This window comes from Pseudonaja textilis, chromosome 3 (assembly GCF_049901715.1).
Source record: "Pseudonaja textilis isolate UNSWEBS1 chromosome 3, rPseTex1.2, whole genome shotgun sequence".
Taxonomy (NCBI): Eukaryota; Metazoa; Chordata; class Lepidosauria; order Squamata; family Elapidae; genus Pseudonaja; species Pseudonaja textilis.
The window spans coordinates 150702237-150718257 of record NC_141992.1 but is presented as its reverse complement, the minus strand read 5'-3'; the positions used below and the strand labels follow the sequence as shown (position 1 = coordinate 150718257).

Sequence of the window (16021 nt, the reverse complement as noted above, 5' to 3'; positions counted from 1 at the left end):
GCAAGATACAGACAGTTCAGTATGCAATATCTGATACCTCAGATATTATAGAGAAGCAGGAAATGGAAGCTTGTCCTACTAAAGGGAAATTTATTAAGGGTCAAATTGGTGTTGGCAACCACATAGTTTTTATACGGGAGAATCTGTCCCCAACCTGTTCCTCCAATAATGTTTCCATTACCACTGTATGTCCATCCATTTTGCTGTTTGTTCTTCTTTTTCTTCCATTTATCCCAGTACTGTAGACTTCTCCAGGGAGTTAGGTTTTCATATAATATGACAAAATATAATAATCTGAGCCTGTCATTTGTGTCTCAAGTAAGAATTCAGGGTTGATTTGTTCAGTTATTTCTTCCCCCTCCCAACTGTCTATGGTATTTTCCAACAATTTTCCAAAAGTTCAAAAGCATCAATACTTCTATCATGTTTTGATAAAATATCTGTCTTGATGATACGCTTTATGTTATGTCAAAGCCTTTTTATGTATCAAGTTTTGATATAATATTTGTTTTGATAGAGTATTTAAAGTTCTGCTAAGTCCTATTTTTATTTAGCTGGCAGAAATTGATTATGAGGTTATTATGTAGGCTAATATTCAGTGTTTTTTTAAATAATCTAATACAACTTCAAAAACTGCTTTAGAGTAATCATAGATGGCATGTTACATATTAAAAGTATGAGGATTTCAACACTTTTGATCATATCTATCATTCTATCATTTATTGATAGAATCAGTATACATGGGGCATTTTTCAAAGTAAGAGTGTTAAAAATACAGGTTAGTTTTTCAGTTTATTTCCTGATCATTTTTTTTTAAAATGGGGCTTTTAGTTGCAATGAACCTAATATTTCAGATTGTAAAGTTGCTCCTCCGACATGGTGGTAATCCATTCCAAGCCAATAAACATGGAGAAAGACCTGTAGATGTAGCAGAAACAGAAGAACTGGAACTATTACTGAAAAGAGAAGTTCCTATTTCTGATGATGAAGATGGCTGTTCAGGTCAGAAAAAATGATGTTAAATTATTTGTGTTTGTATATACTATGTTTAAATTGTGTAATATTTCAAAAAACTAGCTCAAGTAGGGATATGCAAATGAGTTCTTTGTTGTTAAATTTTTGTAGCAAAGGACTTGCAAATTTTAAGTTAACCCAGGGAATTTGACTTGATACATTGAAAGTGGTGTATATGTAAAATTTATTAATGAACATTGTAAATATGAACTTTGGAAATATTTTGTTAACTCATTAAATTAATTAAAATGTACATTTTTTCCAACTGCTGTGTTTAGAGATAGGGATGGATAAAATAGGTTTGCTTGATTATTTCAAGTGTCTTCAAAAAGTATTCTCCTTGACAGATACAGAAGTAAGAAGATACAATTTAATTTTCTAAAATATACAATTATTACAAAGGAGAAGGGCCTTAAACCTGTAGGTCCTAGCTTTTGTCATTGAAGCAGCAATGGGGATACTATAGTAAGAGAATTACAGTGCAATAAAAAACTTTTTTGGGCCTCCTGTTCCATCTATTTCTGATGTTTCTGTTTAATATGTATATAGAATTATCATTGTTGTTGTATATACCTGTCATTTAAACTTATGGCATGAAAAAAGCATAAAACACAATAAAATGTATGGTAAGGGGAAAAATAACATAAATACAATATGTATTTATGTATGGTAAGAAAATTTATGTATGGTAAGAAAACAATAACAACTAGATTATAGTTCATTGTAAGTAAAAAGAATTGAAAGTCTTAAATAACACATAATTGTTTTTGTGAATTTGCAGTTTACCCCTGGAATTCACTATCAAATTACTATTATTCCATGTTAAATGTAACAGTGCTTTATTATATAATTAATAATAAGTAGCACATTTCATATTTACTTCTATCTAATTTATACTACAATAATTTGAACTAATGAAAATGCATGACAAGTATGTAAGATTTGATTGCTATTAACAGTAAAGGAATGAACACAGCAGCAACCTGTTTTTCTGTTCTAGATCTTGATGAAGCACCATCTGTAAATCCTTCCAGCATAGAAGGCAATATGGATTCTGAGACAGAGAAAGAATCTCTGGCTAATGACAACAAACATGTTTCCAGTAAGACATCTCTTCCATCAGCTCTTGATGAATATGAATTCAAAGATGATGATGATGAAGAAGTTAAGAAAATGATAGATGATAGACAAATTCCACGGAAAGATCTGAGAAAAGAAGATATGTCTGAAACAGAACAAAGTAACTTATTTCTTTCTCAGGAAAAACTATCATTTCCAAAATCATTTAAAAATAAAAAACAGAAACCTTCCAGAGTCCTGTATTCAAGTTCTGAAAGTTCAGATGAAGACATTCTTCAAGACAAAAAAATAATATCTCCTTCATGTACTGTTACAGAAATTTCAAATTCCGATGCAAAGAGTAAAAAAGAATATGTTTATAATGAATGTAAACAAAAAGGAAAAGTTAAAAGAAAACTAAAAAATCAAAGCAAAAATAAAGAAAATCAGCAATTAAAACAGGAAAAAGATCATTCCAAATTGACAAACCTGAGTGTTTCGTTGTTAGAATCATTAGACAAAAGCAAAGAAGATGATAATTTTCGAAAAACATTTAGCCCGAAGGAGGATTCTTCTTTGTCCTTACTCCATATTACTCCTAGTAGATCCCCTAAACATTCATGTGGCATTAATGAAAAACAGTCTTCCACATTTAAACAAGAAAATGTTAAAATTTGTTTATCTCCAGAAGGGTCAGAGGTGACTTCACAATCTGAATTAATTCGATATGACCATAATGCAGATACTGAATTTCTTTTGGAAAATTCTAGTAATAAGTCTTACAAAAACAGAGACAAAAGTAAGCATCAGAAAGAATTTATTTTAGAATTTAGTGAGAAATCTAGTCCTAAACTTAAAGATGAAGATAACAGTCCAATCTTTGAAAATTCTGACACTGTGATAAAGAAGACTGACAAGGAGGGTAAAATGCTTAAAAAGCATAAATTGAAGCATAAAGAAAAGGATAGGGATAAGCATAAAAAGGAACAGGACGGAGAGAAAGAAAGATGTAAGCATAAGGAAAATTCCAAGGATGTCCAGAGGAATGTTGAGTTTGATAGAGAATTTTGGAAAGAAAATTTTTTCAAAAGTGATGAGGCAGAAGATACGTCAACTGTAGATCATGACCCTCAAGTGTCCGAGAAGAAATCTAAATTGGAAAAGATTTTAATTAAAGAAGACAAATATGTGAAAGAGAGAAGCTTTCAAAAAGATAAAAATTTTAGAGAAGAAAAAGAAAGAGAAAAAACTAAAAAAGAAAATGACAAGGAAGAGAAAACAAAAGACCATAGCATATTTCTTGATAAAGAAGCAGATTTTTTCTCTTTAGGCGTTAGGGATATGTCAACAAATATAACTGTAATAGACAAGGAGGACATTGATAAACCAGAAAAAAAGGATCATAAAGAAAAAAATGAAAAGCGAAACTCTTCTATTGAAAAAATAGAAAGAAAAAATACAGATAAAGAGAAAAAAATAAAATGTGAACACAAATCAGAAAAGGATAAACCAGATTCTCTTGAAAATAATGAAAAAACAAAAGAAAAGGAAAAGGTGTACGTTCAACAGGTAGAAAAAACAAACAAAGAACATGATAAATTAAAAAGCTTCAATGCTATTAAAAAGGTTGATGACAAAGAAAAAATCAGAGAAAGATTTGAAAAGAAGCATGATAAAGAAAAAAATGATAGATACTTTTCGGAATCTAAAGAAAAATCCAGCAATGATAAGAAATGCAAGAGTTCCGAAAAGGATAGTGAATATTCAAAAATGGAAAAGGGTAGAAACAAAGAAAAAGAAATGGAAAAAAAAGAGAAATTGAAAGAACGTGATAGTTCAGTAATTACAAACATGAAGCAAACAGCAGAAGAGAAAAAATGCAGTAGTGAAAAAACTTTATTCTTAAAAGAGAAGCCAAAAGATGAATTGCTGAAAACTCCTGATGGAAGAGAGAAGGATAAAAAAGATAAAGATATTGACAGATACAAAGAGCGTGACAAATATAAAGATAAAATGCAACAAAATAATGTATCTAAATTAAAATCTGAAACTGAAAAGCTTAAATCTAAACCATTACCAGTGTCTAAAGACACTCGACCTAAAGAAAAGAGATTATTAAATGATGACTTGATGCAGACAAGCTTTGAAAGAATGCTTAGTCTTAAAGATCTGGAAATAGAACAGTGGCATAGAAAACACAAAGAAAAAATAAAACAGAAGGAAAAAGAAAGATTAAAGAATCGATCCTGTACTGAATTTAATAAAATAAAAGATAAGGATAAAATAAAATATTCACTTACTGATTCAAAGAACAAAGAACTAATTCGTTCAAAAAGCTCAGAGTTATCAGATGCTTCTGGGAAAGATAAGCAGCTAAAAGATGCTACCAGCAGTAGATCACAGTCAGTTGATATAAAAAATTCTAATGGAAAACCATCCCTAGCATTGGACAGTAGCTTAAATAGGTCTCCTAGATCAGAAAGTGAAAAAACTGGACTAACCTCCAGATCAATATCCATGATCTCAATTGCTAGCTCAGAAGATTCTTGTCATACTACAGTAACTCCTCCAAGACCTGTTGTTGAGTATGATTCAGATTTTATGCTTGAAGGATCTGATTCTCAGATGTCTTTTTCACATTCACCATTTTTGCCTAGTGCCAAATCACCTGCAAACTATGAGAATGATAGTTTGTCAGAGTTGCCAGAGCGCAATAAAGCACTTACTTTAAACAGACTTCCTCCAGCTTATATTAGATCAGCATCAGTTGAAGATGTAAAATTTGTTATAAATGATTGCAGATCAGTTGTAGAAGTGCGCAGATGCAGTATGCCAGTATGTATTTATGAAAATACAAAACAGTCCCGAGTACCAGAAGAAAGTAATCACAATACTTTACTCTCAGTTCAAAGTTATAATACTTTTCCTAAAAATGAATGTTGCAATTTGCTTGAAAAGGATTCCCAGAATGGATTGACCAGCTTGTATTCCAGTTCCACTTTATCCCCAAGTAGACCTGTTCATAAACCTAATGTATTAGATGCAGTTGGTAAAAACACTGCTCCCTCAAGCTCATCTGGAGAGAGTCATACATATTCAGAACATAATAATACGACTCCATCAAGTAAAACATGGGATGTGCCTTTGGATAGATTTATTTCATTAAATAGTGACTGTTCCTGTTCAAATTATTCAGGCTGTGAGCTTGATGCAACAAATGCCTCAGCCATAACTAATTTTGAAAATAAAACTATGAAAGAGCAAAAAAGTTCTGAATCTTTTTATCATCATGCTGAAAATGTATCAAATCCTACATCCCAGGAAATGGCAGAATTTTTGTCTGTTCAGTCCTGTTGCCCTTCTCAGATTCAGCCAAGCACAGATACAATTTATATGTCAAAGCATGTAGCTTTGTCAGATACAAACAGCCAAGAGCTTCTTATTAAGAACCCACAAAATTCCATTCAACCTAGCAATTCAATCTTAGATATAGATGCCAGCAAAAAAAAGATAGAAAAAAATGTCTTCTTGTCAAACAACAAAAAAGCAGATATGCTTATCACAGTTTATCCTGAAAATATTACTAAAGATATTTCACAAAATTTTGAAAAGGATTTTGTTGCAAATGATCCTCGCTTACACTCCAGTGCAAATCCATCTGCAGTAAGTAAGCTCATTTATAAAACGTCACAAGCTGAAGAACTTGATACTAGTGTAATTGACATTCAGTTCCAAGGTGAAAAAGCCCATTCCATTGACATCTGTTCATCTCATATGGCTGGTAATAAAAGTGACCTTGATCTTCAAGAGCTAAACGGTAGAACACTGAAAGGAATTACAAGTGAGTACAATAGAAGTTTTTTTAATATGGACAGTGCAGAAAATAATTCAATGGAAGAAAGGCAACAGTATCTACCACCTAATTTGGAAAGCCATTCACAGTTAACTGGACATGAAGTACATAAATATAGTCCAACTATTAAATTAGAATTGGAAGAAGCAATAGAAGATCCTAAAGCACAACACTATGAAATTCCTCAAAGAATTACAAGGAATAGAGCAAATATCCTTGCTAATCAAAGTAAGCAGAACCTTTCTGGTTGTTCCCAGATCTCAGAAAGAGATTTTGATTCATCAGCCTCTTTGAAAGGACGGATAAGATTAACTGAGGAAGAAGATGCTCAGCCACATCATCCACGTAAAAGAAAGCTGTCACGTGTTCCTCAGCCTGTTCAAATAAATGCATCTTTAATGCAAGCTAAAGAAAAAACTCATCAGTCTCTGGCAGCTGTTGTAGACTCTCTAAAACTAGAAGAGATTCAGCCATACAGTTCAGAGAGAGCAAATCCGTATTTTGAATATTTGCATATAAGAAAGAAAATAGAAGAGAAACGTAAATTATTATGTAGCGTTATTCCTCAAGCACCCCAGTATTATGATGAATATGTAACCTTCAATGGATCATACCTCCTAGATGGCAATCCCCTGAGCAAGATATGCATTCCAACAGTAAGTAACTAGGAATTTGAGTTACTATAGAATTAATTGTTGGCTCTTAGTTGTTGCTTTCAAAACTTCACTTCATTGTAAGTTAACAATATCAGTGTTTATCTTGCTGATATGCTCAGTCAGAAAATGCAGACATAATCATGTTTTACTCATGCATTCACTCCTTCAACAAATATAAAATGCATATTATGCAAATAAAGAATTTAAAAAAGATTTCTTGAGTGCATCATGAAAAAAATTGCACATGGTACAACCAGCTGATTTATAGAAGCTAGATTTCTTGGCCCTTCTTCAGACAGGTGATACAGAAGAAATCGTGTATTTGGAGAATGTCAGAGTGTGGATGGAAAGGAACAGACTTAGATTTAATCTTTTCAAAGCTGGTTGATTTTGGACCTTTGGCTAAATTATTCCAGGGTAATACTTGGGTTTGAATACGGTTGCATTCCTCTGCTCAGAGGTGCTCTGCAACTTTGAGATGCTCCTAGGCTGACAGTTCCTGCTCAAGTACATTCCTCCATTTTTTGTTAATTACATAAATTCCTATACATAGTAAGAATAGTTCATCAGCATTTATACAAAGAAATGAATGCAAATTGGCTTAGTTATCATGCATTAATGTGGTACTTTGGTGAAAAATCATCTTATTTATCCTATATCAATTCATAGATATACAACTTCCCCCCATAAATATCTATGAAGACAAACTGATAAAAATAAATAGGAGAAAACAAGAAGCAGGAGATGCAGATAATAACACGGTTGCCTTTGCAAATTAACTAAAGATAGCAATTACTTGAGAGTATTTAATCAAAGAAATTTTGACCCTTTTTAAAATATATATCTAAATAAGGGTTTGCTCTCTTTCCTTGTTCAGTTACCTTCTCTCTCATCTCCATTTGGTTTTGTTCCTCCCCTTTCTCTTTTCTTCTTTCTTGTCTCTTCAGCCTTTATTTTGTCTTTTTAGTTGTTTCTTGCTATTTTTCAGGGAAAAAAAATAAGGAACACATGTGTTTTTCTATGTGACAGTGAATTGTGTTTGAGGGAAAGAATGGTTGGAATATATACTATAGATGTGGGATTTGTTTTATAAAAGAGTTATCTTACTTTACAAGCAATTTTAATTATTTATTGCATTTAATAGTTCCTTGTTATGTTACATCTATCTATCTATCTATCTATCCATCTATCTATCTATCTATCTATCTATCTATCTATCTATCTATCTATCTATCTTTTCTTAAGTTTTCGCAGGTATTTATATGTATGGTATTCAGCTTTGTTCGGGTATTTTCCCATTATCATTATAGTTGTGCTTTTAAAGTTGTAGCAATATTTCAGCAGAATCTCATCTGCCATCATTAGGCTTCTATATTGGGTTTGTCTTTGAGTCAGATTTTCACAGCTGTTTCTGTTTTAAATTTGATGCTAGCCTACACTGTGCCAGAATGGTTTTTTCTTCATCCTGATTGGTTGGGAGTCTTGGTCTGTGTTTATTGGTCTTGGAGTTTGCTGTGTTCTGCTTGGTTGGTGTTTCTAATATCTTCTGTCTGTTTTGTAGCTTTTTTTGTCTTGATTGGCTGGCAACATTGTGTTACTTTATTGGAGGCCTTTAGTGCAGCTTGGCTCCGAGTAAATGGACAGCTATCATTAGTTAGGAAGCTAGGTTTCATCTGGGTGCCTGGTTGGGGTGTGTTTGAGCTGGAGGTATCGGGGGGATCTGTTTGTGCCCAGGTGTTTGCCTGGCTTGTGGTGTGGAGATTTTTTTGTTTGTGAGTGCAGGCTGCCAAATGATTGACAGTCTGATGGAATCATCTCTTCTGTTCATGCTTTATGGTCTTTTTTCAATCTCTATGGCTTCTCTGATAATTCTGTGGCTGGGGTTTTCTATGGTGGCTAGGGTTTTGGTGCCATTGAAGTCAATGCTATGACCTGTGGCTTTCATGTGTTGGACTAGTGAGGAAGTGTGTTCCAGCTTTTTTACTGCATTTTTGTGTTCATCTAGGTGGGTACTTATTCTTCTATTGGTCTGTCCAATGTATGTGGCAGGGCATGATGCACAGGGGACTTCATATATGCCTTGGTTTTCCAGGTCAATTTTATCTTTGGGGTTTCTTAGGATGGCTGCTATTTTTCTGTCTGTTTTGAAGGCAGTCTTGATGTGATGCCTGTGTAGTGTCTTACTGATTTTGTCTGTAGTACCTCTTATGTAGGGCAGGATAGCTGTTCCATAGGTCTGTTCATCTTCTAGGTCTCCATTATGTCTCAGGGTGTTTTTGTGGATCAAGCCAGTGATTTTGCTTTTGTGGAAGCCGTTGGCTGTCAGTACTTTAGTCACGGTGCATAGTTCAGTCTTTATGTGTGTCTTGTCTGCCAGGCGTTTGGTTCTGGCAATTAGTGTTTTGGCCATGGAGTTTATCTGTGCTGGGTGGTGGTGGGATTGGGCGTTGAGGTAGCGGTTGGTGTGTGTTTTCTTCTGGTATATGGTGTGTCCTAGTGTGCCATCTGTTGTTTTGTAGATTAGTACATCTAGGAATGGTAGTTGTTTGTTTGTTTCTGTTTCCATGGTGAATTTGATTTTGGGGTGTGTGCTATTTAGGTGTGTTAGGAAATTGTTTAGGTTTTCTTTTCCATGGGGCCAAATAACAAATGTGTCATCGATATATCTTAACCATAGTTTGGGTTTGTCGGTGGCATTGGCTAGGGCTCTGGATTCGAATTCTTCCATGAACAGGTTTGAAATGACGGGTGACAGTGGTGATTCCATAGGGGCTCCTTCAATTTGCTTGTATATTTGTCCTTTGTATATGAAATATGTGTTGGTTAAGCAGTGTTCTGTTAGTTCCATGAGGTGTTTGGGTGTTTGGTATTTATTTTTTATTATTTCAAGAGTTTCTTTTACCGGGACTTGAGTGAATAGTGAAACCACGTTGAAACTTACAAGCAGATCTTCTTGTTCCACGTGTAGATCTTTGATCATTTCCAAGAGGTGGTATGAGTTTTGTACATGTGAAGCTGCTGCTTCAGCATGGGACTGTAGCTGCTTTGCTAGGTATTTGGCTAGGTTTTGTAGTGGTGCTCCTCTGGAACTGACTATGGGTCTGAGAGGTATGCCTTCTTTGTGTATTTTTGGGAGGCCATATAGTTTGGGGCATCTGGAAGATTTTTCTCTTGGGATGATTGTCTGTTGGATCTCTTTGCTCATGTGGCTGGTTATAATTTTCTTCTTGGTTATTTTTTCCAGATATGTGGTTGGGTCCGTGTTTATGGATTTGTATGTGGAGTCTTGGAGTAGGTCTGTCAATTTTGTTTCGTAGTCTTTTCTATCCATTATTACTGTGGCATTACCTTTATCTACTGGAAGTACGATTATGCTGCTGTCATTCCTTAAGGCTTGCAGGGCTTTTAATTCCTCTTTGTGCAAGTTGCTTTTGGGTGGTTTGCTTGTGCATAGGATGTTAGTGACTTGGTGTCTTATTCTATCAGTATTTAATTTAGTTAGGCTTATTCATCTGTATTTAATTTAGTTAGGCTGGATTCCACTCCACATATGATAGATTCTGTGTTGATTTTTTGGGGTGCTATAGCATAATTGAATCATTTGGTTAGGACATCTGTTTCTGTTTTGGTGAGTTCTCTGTTGGAAATGTTGTATACTAATTGTTTCAGGTGTTGTGAGTTATTGGGGGCTTTCTTGTCATGTTCTAATTTCTTTAGTTTCTTCAGGAGTTTGTCATTTTTGTAAGTGGTTTCAGTTTCAGCTCTCCAAGTTGTAAGTTGTTTTATCTTGTCCCAAAGTAGAGGGTGGATTTTGTTGCTCAATTCCAGGTGTAGAATTAGGAAATCTTTGTTTAACTGATCGAGTTGGAATCTCTTTCCCCGATACCACCCCAACCAGGCACCCAGATGAAACCTAGCTTCTTAATAAATGATAGCTGTCCATTTACTCGGAACCAAGCCGCACTAAAAGCCTCCAATACAAAACAGACAGAAAATATTAGAAACACCAACCAAGCAGAACACAGCAAACTCCAAGACCAATAAACACAGACCAAGATTCCCAACCAATCAGGATGAAGAAAAAACCATTCTGGCACAGTGTAGGCTAGCACCAAATTTAAAACAGAAACGGCTGTGAAAGTCTGACTCGCAGACGAACACAATACAGAAGCCTAATGATGGCAGATAAGATTCTGCCGAAACGTTGCTACAACTTTAAAAGCACAACTATAATGATGTGGGAAAATACCCCAACAAAGCTGAATACCATACATATAAATACCCGTGAAAACTTAAGAGAACAGATATATATATATATATAGAGACAGAGACACAGACCTATGTATGTATATGTCATCCTTGACCTAGCCCTGATTTTTTGGAGTGACTGCTGATTATGTTTATGTACATACAAGTGTGTGTGTATACACATTCATTAGGGAAAGAAAAGACAACTTTAGGCTGACAAAAATGAGAAAACCGGACATTGCATAGGCTTTTTATCTAGATTTACCTTTTTTCCTATTCATCTTCTTCTGGCAACAGCATTTTAAATGCATGGTAATATTTTTCTGATGTGTATTATTAATTACACTCTTGGGAGCCTAATGGATTGGTGATGCAAGATTGCAGATATTTAGAATAATCTTGTATGAACGATCAATTTTACTAGAACCAAGCCTTATATCAAGTCCGACCTTAGATCCCAGTGTATTTTAAAATTACTGTATTTTAAAAAGTTCAAGACAATATACAGCAAGTGTTTCATTTTTATACTCACTTTTGCCCCAATTTTAGCCACCATTTAAATACTGTAATTTTTACTTCCCATCAAATGTATCTTTTACACATTCAGAATATATATCTTTTGCATATACAGATTTATATCAAAGTGATATTTCTTTTACAGATCACACCACCACCATCACTATCTGATCCACTTAAGGAACTCTTTAAGCAGCAAGAAGTTGTAAGGATGAAACTTCGTTTACAACACAGTATTGAAAGGGTAAGAATGTAATAAAGTCTACTGACAGATCACTACTTTTAAGAGGTTTTTATTTTTTAAATGTAAATTATAAGAAATTATATTTAGTTGATTCAGAACTAAATATTTCCATTTTTTTCAAGGGAATTTTAAAATACAATGCATTGTACATTTTAAACAGGATTCCCTCATAAGTATGGGGAAAGATTAGTTTTTTAGAGTGATAAGATGTATCTTTGAGTTAATAAAAGATTATGTGATTTTGCTAAATTATATGTCTTCTAATTTAATTAGGAAAAACTTATTGTTTCCAATGAGCAAGAAGTACTACGAGTCCATTATCGAGCAGCAAGAACTTTAGCAAATCAGACTTTGCCTTTTAGTGCATGTACAGTACTGCTGGATGCCGAAGTATATAACGTGCCTCTTGATGCACAGGTAAACAAGTTGTTTGAAGAAATACGATAAAAGGAAAATTATTGACATTGTGAATATAAGTTTATATCCATGCAGTTAATTGAAAACAGTAGAAAAGTTGTGTGCCTTTACGTTCTTTCAGGAGATTCATTTTCTTGAGATCGTCTATTGATAACTGGTATTGTCTTTGGATGGTTAGGCAACACCCATGAAACAAGTTTTGTGATTTGGGGGTCCTGCTAGAACAGCAGGTGGAGGCCATAATTAAAAAGGCAGTTTTGTCAGCATAAGCTGGTATGCAAATTGCAATCATACCTGCTGTAGAAAAACATAATTATAGTGTCTATGTATGTGTTTGTTTGATTATAATATTTCTATAGTTGTACATCTCAAGCCTACTTTCTGGATGGCTCGCGTCCCCAAAATAAAACAATATCTACAATAAAACAAATACATTAAAACAAAAAGGACTGGCACTGTAGCTAAATTTTCTCAGTCAGCCCACAACAGATTCATCCCATCTACTTCACTGTATCCTAACACTTGGGTAGAAAGCAAGTGTTTTTTTGAAAGGTTAAAAGGATGGGGGCCCGCTGAACCTTGAAGAAGGGTGTGTTCCATAGGCATTAGGCTTTCACAGAAAAGGCACATTTCCTAGGTCCATAAAATGGCAACGTTTAAAGGGAAGGGACTAGGAGCCTGACCACCCTACCTGATCTGGTAGGACAGGCAGTTGTTCTCAGTGAGAAGCAGTCCCACAAATAACTTAATCTTGTGCCATTTGGACTTTAAAGATAATAACCAGCATTTTGAATTGCACCTAGAAGGAAACTGGAAGCCAGTGTGCACTTTGCACAAAAGGATTGTAATGTGGATGAACCTGGCAGCATACAGTGTTATGGAAGCCTGCATACTTCATTCTGCAGTAGTTGTAACTTCATATGTTCTTCAAGGGCAAGCCTACATAAATCGCATTGCAGTAATTCAAGCAGAAGTAACCAAGGCATGAATGATCAAGAGCAAGGCCTCCCAGATATTATGGAGGTAAAGCAAGTTCCACGAGCGTAGAAGGACCCCCAAATGGCATACCAGCTCAGTCCAGGGAAGTGCTTTCTTATCCAGAGTCAAAGATATTGTAACACCTGGACCTGAGAGATCAAAACGTAAAGCCACTCCATCTAACCAGGGTTGGATCAAGGCTTGTTTCTTCCCATCCAGACCCTTACACCTCCAGGCACTTCAGCCAGTACCATACCAGCATCATCTGCCCTTCAAGGAGTGAAGATGTATAACTATACTGAGGATACTGCACCCCATGCTCAGTGGTTAGGGTTAAGATCCAATCCTGGGGTGTCCCAATTGCAGAGACCTGGATTCAACCTCTCCACCTCCCACCAACACTATCTGAAATCAACTATGGAAGAAGGAAGGACCACTGCAAAACTGTGCCAGCCAACCTTTAACTCCAAAAACTTTTGCCATCATCACCACTCAATTGAACTACTGTAGCTCACTTTACATGAGCCGTCCTTTAATAATTATTTTGAAACTGGCTTGGAACATGTAGCTTGCATAATTACATACAAAAATATGTCTGAGAGAGTATTCTAAGAGATGTTTGGAGAAGAGGTCCAGGAGAAGGCCTTTTTAGTAGTCTCCCCATTATTTAAAACAGTTTTTCCCCATAAAGACAGCTTGTACCCTTCTCTCAATTTTTAAAAGACAGTAAAGATCTAGTCCTGTTCCTCTGAATTTCTGGAACGTAGCATACTATTTTAGGGGCTGCTGTTATGTTGATCGTCAGTTTTGGGAAGACTGCATTCATGATCATGGTGGAAAATGTTTTTATGGTTAATGTTGTCATCCATTATGTAAAATTAATAAAATACAATAATACACAATAATATAGTTCTTCAAAATCATGTCTATGTTTTATAACACTGTTCATGGTTCTTCAGCTTTATTCAATAAGGACAAAAAGTTGCTTTTAATTCAGTACAGGAATTAAGGAATTTGTTAGTATGAAACATAATCAGTAATGGCTTCAACACTATAACTTAAGGGGTGGGTTAAAATTCATGAAAAATATACATTGTTAGTTTTTTAAAAATAAAAGAAATATGTCTCTGACTAGTGCTTTTTTATAAATGAGAAAGGGGAGAACCATTGCTTTTGTGACACCTTAAATTTCATTGAAACATTGTGAGTTGGGTAGACTTCTTGTTTGATCAACCACACCTCTCAAGTTCTTGTGTATATGCCCTAAAGATTTTCTCCATTTTATATTTATGTTACAAATGATGACCACAGATACTTAGAATAAAGTTTTAATTTTACCATGATTGCTGTTGATTTACTAAACAAATGGCTATAAATATTGCTATAAATGGTGAGCATTGCAATTATGTTAAAATGTTTCATGTTACAAATTTTCCAAATACATAAAATTCTTTCTATTTATATTAATTTATACATTCCACAAAGAAGGCATTGTGATGCTAATGTAAAATTTCTTTACATTTACATACGACATAAAGCCAAGTGGGTAGTAGAATTTTTTTTAGATGTTTTATGAACTGTCAGAAGAGTATTAATAGAGCTTACAATGCAGCTGAATTAAAACTATATTATTAAAGACACAGTATATCAAGAAGACACACTGTGGGGGCTATAAAAAGATACAGGTTGATTAACAATTAGGAGGTGCTTCATAACGGGCAGATTTACAACCCATCCAGTATCACATTTGCAAACATCATAGCTGGCTTCCAATAAACAAAGTCAAAAGAGAAGCCAGCAGTAAAATTCCAAGTTGTAATCACATGATGTCTCACTTCATGTCCATGGGTGTTTTGCATAACAAGTGCTGCAGAACTGTTGTCATAAATCCAGTGTGGTCAGCTGAAGTTTTGTTTAATGACTGCATCACTTAAGTGACAGAGTTGACAGTCCCAACTGTGAGGTTTAAGGGAGGGCTACCTATAGTGGAAAAGAGATTGTGCAATAAAAGTTTATCTGGATTGCCTAGCAAATCACATTTTTAAATTTTAATTCTTCCACTAAATTGAAATAAGAATAATATAACATTTACAGACAAACTGTAGTTATCATTAAACATATAGATCTATCAAAGTCATTGTATAGCATGGTAATGAATGGTAATAATGAATTACATTAGCCTATAATTAACAGGTATAATATGTTTAATTTACAGACTGATGACAGTAAAGCATCCGTTAGAGACCGATTTAATGCAAGGCAATTTATGTCATGGTTACAGGATGTGGATGACAAATTTGACAAATTAAAGGTACGTATCTTCATTGAACTTCTCCCAAAATATTTTTCAGTTAAAAATTTCTACCGGTAGTAACTTATTAGAAATGCTGCCCACTCTATCTGACTCTTGTGTTATTACAAATTCAAGTAGAAATAGCATTTTATCTTGTTCTTTTGCTGAAGAATGTTCTAAAATGTCTGTAGATCTATTCTAAAAAGACTGTATTTGCTGTTAGATTTCAAATGTGAAAGGAATAGTAGAATAGCTGATATAATAGCATTTGTATCCACATTTCTGTTCTATACTCTAATCAAAACTGTTTTATATTATACTGAGTCAGAAGGAGCAATTCCCACAGTTTCCTTGCATGTAGGAAGCTTTTTCATCCATTATTCTGAGTTTTGTGCAATACTAGAAGAACTGTGTGGTCAGATATTTCTCCCATTGACTAGATGAGTGAGCCAGTGGTGGTCATTGTACACTTTAGAGCAGGGTATCAATCTGGCGGCCCATACGCTGGATGCGTCAGGTGCAGGCCATGCCCATCCCAGCTCCACAAAAGTGAAATGCTTTAGAATATAGCAGAATTCTAACTCAGATATTCTTCATACACATTTCCAAGTACACAGTCAAGACAAATACAAATATATTCAACCATTTTTGTTTCAGTGGAAGTTAGAAAGCAAATTTCCTCATAATTTAAACAGGACCCTATTTGAATGAAACAATATACAGTAAAATTTTAGGCTATGTAT

The 16021-nt window shown here is 34.5% G+C and overlaps 1 protein-coding gene across 9 annotated transcripts in view; it reads left to right on the top strand.

Annotated features, from left to right (window-relative positions):
- ANKRD12 (ankyrin repeat domain 12) overlaps positions 1–16021 on the top strand; it is a 73835-nt gene that overhangs the window by 54129 nt on the left and 3685 nt on the right. For all 9 annotated transcript variants that reach the window (XM_087931073.1, XM_026699387.2, XM_087931069.1 and 6 more), the window contains 5 exons: positions 855–1002; positions 2015–6582; positions 11492–11590; positions 11864–12007; positions 15201–15296. In XM_087931073.1, coding sequence (XP_087787199.1) covers positions 855–1002; positions 2015–6582; positions 11492–11590; positions 11864–12007; positions 15201–15296 — 5055 coding nt within the window. The remainder of the gene's footprint in view (positions 1–854; positions 1003–2014; positions 6583–11491; positions 11591–11863; positions 12008–15200; positions 15297–16021) is intronic.